The sequence below is a fragment of the Mytilus californianus genome, unplaced genomic scaffold (genome assembly GCF_021869535.1).
Source record: "Mytilus californianus isolate M0D057914Y unplaced genomic scaffold, xbMytCali1.0.p SCAF_12, whole genome shotgun sequence".
NCBI lineage: Eukaryota > Metazoa > Mollusca > Bivalvia > Mytilida > Mytilidae > Mytilus > Mytilus californianus.
In genome coordinates, this window is record NW_026262604.1 from 17,675,666 (window position 1) to 17,685,143 (window position 9,478).

General features: G+C 33.4%; 1 protein-coding gene across 2 annotated transcripts in view; it reads right to left on the reverse strand.

The window, feature by feature from the left end:
- Positions 1 to 3,031, reverse strand: part of LOC127721472 (centrosomal protein of 152 kDa-like) — a 62,158-nt gene extending 59,127 nt beyond the window's left edge. Inside the window, exons 1-2 of one of the 2 annotated variants that reach the window (XM_052228216.1) lie at positions 2,980 to 3,031; positions 1,042 to 1,167 (exon numbers count right to left, since the gene is read on the reverse strand). In XM_052228216.1, coding sequence (XP_052084176.1) covers positions 1,042 to 1,143 — 102 coding nt within the window. In that variant the 5' untranslated portion in view covers positions 1,144 to 1,167; positions 2,980 to 3,031. Of the gene's footprint in view, positions 1 to 1,041; positions 1,168 to 2,547; positions 2,802 to 2,979 lie in introns of those variants that run through there. The other variant, XM_052228215.1, reaches the window with a different exon arrangement.
- Positions 3,032 to 9,478: the final 6,447 nt, after the last annotated feature.

The window sequence follows — 9,478 nt, forward strand, 5'->3', positions numbered from 1 at the left end:
TTATTTTATAACAGCCAGCTCATAGTTCAGAAAACTAATACTCTCTACTATCACAAGAGGAGTATAAAAATGCACTTCAAATGGAAAACAAAATGTCTCAAACAATTCCATAATAGCAGATACACAACTTCACTATGTGCGAAAGTTTTCCGTGAAGTTTCAGGAATATTGTTTAAAAAGTATAGAAGTAGATAACATAAATAGTTATCCCTTTTCCACACCCATCCAACTTCAATCATATAAGCATGTTTTGCTCTTCATGCAACCCTTCATACAATCAATGGTTATAACTCATAATGGTTATAATAAAAACACTAAATCTTCAAAATTTCTTTAATGTTCTGCAATTTTTTTGGTGTGAGGGAGAATGCCTAAAACATTTAAAAAAAAATTTACAAGAGAAATAGGGTTTTGAGTAATTTAAAAGAAATAAAAATCCTATTTCCACTGACCTTTAATTTTCTGCCAAATTTGTGAAAAGAGCGACCGAATTAGAATGCATGAGTGAAATACTAAATGGGTTGTGTAAATCTGGATCAGACTCATGTGAAAACATATTAATTTCCAAACAAAGCCTTTTTTTCATGAAAAGAGATAGACAGGAAGCAAGACTTTTTTTGGGCTGAGCCTGTTTTCTTGATCTAAATACACATGTTTTGTAGGGCATAATACATGTGGTTTGACCTACAACTGCCCTACATGTATATGACATACACCAACAAAGTTCTGATGAAAACAAACAACTACATCCTAAAATTAGCCTTTGATCCAGCTCACCTTCATCCTTTTCCCCCAACAATCTGTATGACCTCTGACCTACATGTGTGCTATGACCTATTCACCTACAAGTGCTTTATATCTTTCCTACAATAATCGCTCTGGATGTTCTGTAAAGTAGACAGGAAACAAGACATATATTTTTTTGGGGCTGAGCCTGTTTTCTTGATCTAAATACACATATTTTGTAGGGCATAATACATTCAATTATCCCTCTGGATGTTCTGTAAAGTAGTTTACAAGACCTCTGACCTTGTGACCTACCTCATGTTCTTGTTCCTCCTCCTCTTTTCTGTATTCGGCTTCCTGGATGTTCTGTAGAGCTTGTCCATCAAAGTTGATACTTGTTCCACTCATGTTACTCATGGTTCATTTCATTAATGTACATTCCTACAAAAATATGTGGGAGTTTATATTTTTAGGATAAAAAGCAATCTAAGAAAATGTTCAAATGACATAAGCATGGTAAGGTGGGTATGAAGACAGCAAATTTGAATGACTTATCTCACTTAGACAAGACAATAAGTCATAGACTTATGAAAATCAGGTTTGACTCACCAATCTCTTATGCAACCTGTTTGTCACAATAAATAAAGCATTTGGAGAACTTGACATAATAGTAGCCAGTAAGATCTTGTCTGTCAATACCATTCATTAAACTTTATAACAAAATGATGAACAAAATTACCATACTTGTCAGAGATAGTGATACAGTCGTCTATTGAAGAGCGAATTTTGGTTTCAAGTTCTACATGTAGATTTTTCATATTTAGTAAAGTTTCATGAATTATTGTAAAGCTAGAAATGGTATTCAAATTTTTTTCACAGTCTGGGGTTAAATCTAAATAGACAGGAGCTTGCCTGTACGTGGAATGACAATTTCCAGATCTGAATTGCAACTTTGCAGTGTCCCTTGCCATAAGGGTCATAGATTTAACTATCTTACATGTACATTGTATGCCATCCTGCAATGTAGCTTCAACCAGATCTCTATTCAAAATATAAAAGAAAACTTAACTTCACCCTAAAGGCCAAAAAAATATATATGTCCGTTAAAGGTTACGTCATAAAAATAATAAGGTAGATAGGTCGGTATTTTCATTTTATCTTATTTTGTGTGACATGATTTTTGGTCACGCAGTTAAGTATTGCTGAGGTCAAAGTTGACCCCTTATTTTTAATGATTGGATTATTTCCCATGGTTATTAATTATTGGTTGGAAAAAAGGCAGCAAAGTGTTTATTTCATCACACGAGAGTTTCCTTCTAATATGTCTAACACTACAGCTGTCATATTCACAATTGTGAACATTGGAATGTATCAGGCAATTTATTGGCAACTCTAATTTCGCTTTTTTCTCTTTAAATCACTCACGTCACATGAGTCCAGGCCAGTTTCCTTAGAACAGATGCCATATTCAAGATTGTGAAAATTTGGATGTGTCAGTCAATTGGCAACTCTGACTTCACTATGACATGAGTTCAAAGTTAAGTAAATGTTTCTCTTTACAACAGAAATAAATTGACTTAGGGTAGACGTTCAAATTAGGGTCGGTCAGGTAACCGTAAACAGACATATATATTTTTTTTTGCCTTTTCATTGACACTAATCCATTAAATAATGAACTCAACTCTTGGTTGCTTTTATCTGTAAATAAAACGTAAAACAAAACTTTGCAATAAATTCAGTCATTAAGATTTTATGCTTGCATGTTCATGGTGTTATAATAATAAAAATATGTAATTAGTTACTTTGAAAGTTCAATCCTACCTTATAATTGTTTATGTTTATGACAATCTAAATCTCCATTTCACTCATTAGAAATGTTTATTTACACATTTCCGAAAGATAAATTTCTAAATAATGATCAGATAAAGGCACAAATAACACCGAAAACAATAGACAGTTCTTTAAAAATATTGATTTACTCCACACAACAGCGTGCTATACCAGTAAACGCCTGTGATCATGATTCAACGTGTGACTAGGATTAAAAGTCTTTTTTTTTTAACTAGGTAGTCATGTAGTGGTCGTGTTTTGACTTGTTTTTCTGATGAGAGATGCAAGTCGCTCAGTTTTATTGCGACGGACAAGGAACTTTTTGTCTCCTAAAAATGAAAATAATGGAGAATATTGATTTAGATTTATTTTTCATTTGTGCATTTTTCTGTTCTATCATTTATCAGGTCTAATTTAACTAACTTTAGCAAACAACTTTTTCAATTTTAAAGTCGCCGCCATTCACAAACAATTCCCACAATGCATTGTCATAAAGCGGAAGTTTCCAACTTTTGGCTAAAAGTCGACTATCGAGTCCCGAATTTACAGAAAATGTACCTAAAACAAGTATCATATATGTAAAAACATAAATAAACACGTTGAAATATAGGTAATAAGAAAGAAATACAAATATTAATAACGAAAAAATTGTCAAGGAAAACTGAAAAAACATGTGGAAAAAGAAAAGTTAAAACCTTTTTTTTCAGTGATACATTACATAGCCATATTTTGGAATCGGTTAATTTAAAAGTCAGAACTAATAAATATTTAGATGTTTATTAAATTATCTATTAGATACAAACCCTGATTGATGACACATATATTTAAGTAATATAATTTGTGAAGCAGTACGACTATGCTCCAAAAAGAAGAAAAAGAAACAGAAGAGGAAGCCCGGAGGAAGAAACACAACTATAGGCTTTTTTGTGTAAGGTTAAAAACGTTGCATACACATCCCGCTGTCCATCGTTCGAATAGTCTTCACCGGTTTGGTCAAATCATCAAAGCAATCAAGTTGACTGACAAATACCAGGACTGACAGAGACTGAATATAACAAGAAATGTTTTCAAGCCGATTAAGAAGGATCACCATGCGCAGCATTGGATTTGATTAATTCTTTTAGGGTTCGCAGAAGTTCTAAAAGACATGTAAATTAAATCTGATGGTGCAATAGAGATAAACATACATTTAGTCAGATATGATTAGATAGTTTAAACCACAAAGATTTCTAGAAAGAAACCTTCCTGGATCTTTATGTAACACTGGAATCCTTCAATACGTGTAACTCTTCTCTTATCATGCTAATAATGAATGATCTAGCTTGCACTACACACGTTGAATATACAAATGCTTACCTCTTTACACATGGTAACATATATAAGTCATATAAGTCATATAAAAAACTTTAAAATATACCAAAGACAAATAATCTAGTTATTCAATACTTCAATGTTTAAATACGGAGTACGAAAGATCGCCGAGCAAAGTTGTTTGTTCTAAATGCAAACCTATTTGAAGAATAAAAAACAATTAAGGCTAAATGTAATTCGAACGGTATAAAAATTCAATTAGCCTCGTAAAATTGCATTAAGAAATCAAACATCTAAATTAATATTTATATTTTAAAAAGATACAAATATCTTAAACAAATGTAAACATCTACATGCAAAATAATAAGAACGTAAAACAAACTTGACAAAAAAAAAACCAAAAAAAAAAAAACAATACTTTATAAATATGCCATGCGTCCGAAGCACTCTTAATTCTGTTTTCACTTCCATCAGGAACACTAAATATTTGAAAGCCAATAATGTTTCAGAACCGAAACAGTCGAAGAGCTAAACAAAAAAGTGTCAGGCAATCCTTTTTATATCGTAATTTTCGATTTATCAAAACTTCGTCCATTGCAACAACAGTCTTATTATCACTGTGAACATTTGGAAAACTAATATGAAAAATATGTTATAAACAGTCATCGACTTCGTTATATATTTAAATCATTTATGTTGAGTGTAGCATGATTCGAAACATTCAGTACGATTTTGAAGCATGTGCCGCAATGACAAGTTTTTCATTAATAGTTTTCATGCATGTTTTCACTCTGCTTTCCATGTCCTGTCGGAATGGGATTAATTAATCAGATTCATTGTGAAAATAGGGAGCATGTGACATTCTGTCAATGCACGTAAGAGCTGTTTACATGATATCTACGAGTGGTCCGTTGTCATAACAATCATCAATCAATCAATCAATCACAATAAATCGATCAATCACAATCAACCAATCAATCAATCAGTCAATCAAAATTCACCAGTTATTGAAATATGTCAAAAAAACGACACATTATTTATTAGATTTCATTTCAATTTAAAAATATGAATTCCGATTAATTCCTTTGCGATCGAGTAACCAGGGAGGAATCATAGCTCGGACGTGAGCATATTGGACGTAAGAATACGATATCGTATCTGAGGATAAAGGGATGGCTCATACGAACAGTTTCCTCCTCATGTTGGTATGAACAAGATCAAGTCGGTTAAAAGAAAATAATTTGAAGTAATATTTAACTCAAACTATCTGTAACACAGAATATAGCGATGAAAGATAGAAGAGGGAAAAGGGAGCATTTGGGGGAAACCTATCTTAGTGTCTTTTAACGATTTTCGCGTTTTATTGGAATATAATAGAAAATGACCGTATCAAAACGTACAATTTGTTACAATTAAATCAAATCCATGCATGTCCTCGAAAACATTTTTTTACTTTAAACCCACAGAAACTTAACCTGGAGCACAATTTTTGTTTAATGCAAAGACTGAAGCCCAATACGTCACTGTCCTTACTTAAAACAGCCTTCCATAACCGTGAAAAATCAAAACCGAACGTACGAGTAAAGGTAGATGCCAGGTGCGGATCCAGGATTGTGAAAAAGAGGGGTCCAACGTTTGAAGTGATTCTTGTAAAAAGTCTATATGCATTTATCATATATGAAGCTCCATAATGGGGTGGGGTTGGCCCCTCCTCCTAAATGCGCCTCTGGATGCATGCAAATGTCAATGAGACAACACAAGTAAACAATAAACACATGCACTTCGTGGAGTAAAGACGGTAACAGGGGAGGGGCAGATTAGGCAGGCGGCAGAAAACGTCTGACAGTGAAAAGCAAAATAAAAATTAAAAAAAAAATCTTTAATATGATAGTGTTGATAATTGTCAGCGACTTAATTTATCCCTTTTTCATTTTTATTTTGAAGATTTTTTTAAATGAGGATCTGGATACAGAAAAGTAATGGATAAAAAAATAAAGAATAGAGAATATTTGGCAAAAAGTATAAAGAATAGAGAAAAATGGCCTAATTTTTTTAAAGAATACAGAAATGAAGGACCCACCCAATCCAGACCCTAATACATCAAAATAGTGCACATACTGACATGCCTCGATGATCCATGAAAATGAGGCCAAGGCAATATGAGCCCTCACCCTACCAATCCATGCAGCAAATATAGCTGACCTATTGCTTATGATAATGAGCTGGTCGTTCAAATGAAAACTACCAGACGACCATGTTCACCTTACAACCACTTCTTACACCAACTTATTGACCTGTTGTTTAAAGTATCTGATAAACATATCTAAACACAAAACTTAACATTGACCAATGTACCATTAAGATAAGGTCTGGTCAGATGCAACTTGTCAGACGGACATGCACACCTTAAATTTATTCCATGCACCAAATATAGTTGATGTATTGCATATAGTATCTAAGGTACGGACTTACTACGTACACTTTAGTTCGCTCACTGATCCGTGAAATGAAGTCAGGGTCTGTTGAATATTGAGCACAATAGTTGTCCTAGTGAGAAAATAACGTCACGGTAAAAAAAAAAACGAATGAGGTCGAGGACAATGGACTATACCGAGCGGAAACTTCGTAACACAAGTCATATGTATTCAAGAAGTATCGTATCATTCATAAATATGAGCCGATATGAGTATCCGTGCTTAAATTTTCATATGTCATATTTCTTTCATTATCTTTTGCCACCAGGAATAAAAGACTATTTTTTACTATATGGCTAAAAAAAAAAGACAATACTTGTATAACACTCTATCATTCTACTATAAAGAAAATCTGCAATCTCCCTTTCTATGGAGCAAAATTCAAATGGAAGTCATCCTGGTTGCTTTTTGTTCAGCATCAAATATAATAGGGAAAAACGTGTTATGGATCTAACATGCTTTGAAATAGATGTAAATTCTGATTAACAGAGGCGGATTTAGCGGGGGGGGGGGGGGGGGGGGGGGGGGCAGCCCCCCCCCTTTTCTGGGAAAAATTTGGTTGATTATATAGAGAATCACTGAAGCATGACCGGAGCGGGCCCCCTCTTAGGCAATCAGTGGGCCCCCACTTTTGAAAATTTCTGGATCCGCCACTGATTAAGTTCTTTCTTGTATTGAAAAAAGATATATCAGAATTATCACCATATTATATGTACATCCTTTGTAAATTTAGATGTGGTAGTCACCGATTGCCAGTCGCCTGAGAACGCTGGAATTGGCGCAATTTGCCAAGCATCGAAAGAGTACGTGTGTCCTCTCGATGGACATCGGTGACGGATACCACTATATTATGTCATGTTGCTTTTTAAATAATGCTAGAAAAATCTGCTTCCCAAATTTTGTCATGAAAATGTAACCATTTTTAAGTCACAAGTTGAACAAATATTTTCACCAAACAATATAATCATATTAGAACAAAACTTGAAATTTATTCAGAACGTCCAAGAGAAGGTCGTTTCTCCAAGGTTAGAACATTTTAGCATTTATTATTCACTTATGCACTACATATCTGTATAATTGTTAATAGGTATATCTATGTTCTCTGCAATATTTTGTTTTATGAGAAGTGTTCATAAATGGTTAGCTCCATAGGACTATTATGCAAAAAAGAAAGTTTCTTTACCTACACGGAAATGTTTTATTTCGACTGCTAACCTGAACTTTGTTTATATAAATATAGTTGTTCCTGTTAAGTCAATCTTATTAAAATATAGTTCTCTGAGATCGTTATACTCATATATGTACGAGCAGTCGAGTTAATATAGGTCTGAATTTTAATCAGATTGCTGTTCATTAATCATCGAAGAAACCAAAATTTTCGAATTTATTATGTATACCTTGTTTGACCAACCAGGGTTTCAACCAATGATATCCTACTCTTAAACTAGAAGATTTGGATTAAACGAAACGATAAAGCAATCCAACAACACATAAAGAAAACCAAACATGATGAGTACAATTCTTCGATACCAACAATTAAATCATTAATGTTGTGTAGCTTTCCAACATTTATAAGTTATAGGAGGTTCTGGGTTGGGGGTCCTTAAATCCTTTATTCTAGCCTATTTTTCGCTATTCTTTTAATTTTTTGCCCTTTATTCTGCATCTTTTGTCTATTATTATCTATTTTGTATATCCCTTCCATTTATAAGTTATATGTCAGTTATACTGGAAATGGATTGATTGATTCTATTAGAAAAACAAGGGATATGGAGTATCCATCCATGACACAAAATCAGTAAATGCACAGCAAAAAACACACAAAAAGCAAAGGAACATCGCTTGTATTGCTGTTCTTCATCTCAGTCAGTTTTGTTGGTTTAACGTTCAGTGGCAAATATTTCATGAATATTCAGGATAACAATTAAATGGGTATCATATGTGTAACCTTATTTCAAAATAGTTTCTCCTAGCATTTCAATCAGTATGAATAGAAGGAAATGTGATATATATATATATGTCATCCATGCAAATAACCAATAGATATTTAGAAGGCAACACACAGTCTTCCACCATAGACATATGTCCATGAGGGTCTGGATGGGGGGGGGGGGGGGTTATATATCATTTCTTTATTCGTTTTAACCATTGTTCTCCATTCTTTATAATTTAGGACCCCATTATGCTCTATTTTTTTATTTTCTGTCTATTTTTCGCTATTCTTTATTCCCCTCCTTTATTCTTCACTTTTTGTCAATTATTCTTAATTCTGTAAACCATACCCAGACTGTCATCCATACCATATATCAAACCATTATTCCTCCAGATTTAAAACAAAAGTTCTTAATAAAGTAAACAGATCTACCGAAAAATCTGCCATCAACACCAAATTTTTAAATATCCCAAAAAACATTAAGATATGACAATGAGGTCCGTGACTTGCACATAAATAAATATGTGTCATGGTTAACTGACATATCACTATTTATATACCTTGTACATAAACTTTACTCATCAAATTTACTAAGAAATTTGCACATATTACAAGCATTCTTTACTTAAAGGGATATGTTCCACTTGTCATAAACAGAACACTATCAATATCACTGAATGTTTTTCTTTCCATAAGCAACACAACAGCTGCCACCAGTGGAGCAGGAAGTGCTTAGCCTTCTCAAGCACTTGAGTACATCACAGTGTTTGGTGATCTTCATGTTACTCAAACTTGATTTTTCTGTATTGTATAACTATTTTGTGAACATCTCTGTTGGTCTTTTTAACAGTTTTTAAAGCCTGGTATCTCAAGTCACCAATATAACAACTGAGCTACAGAAGTTTTCAACAGATAATGGAGAACAGGTTTTAACTGCAAATCTGCCTAAGAATCAAGCAGTGGTGTTTAAAATGTATAATGGTGCATAAATATAACATGTGTTTCCTTTTTCTGATCTGGTATATGAAGATATAACTTAATTGAAATGCAGTAGAAATTAACAACTAAGTACTTTGCTATCATTTTAGCCAAAGACACACAGAAACAAAAGACCCACCATTTCTAACTCAGGATGAGGGTAACTTCAAAATAGGATGGCTAGGTCTGCAGGTTTTTTCATGACATGTTTCAATATTCTTCTACC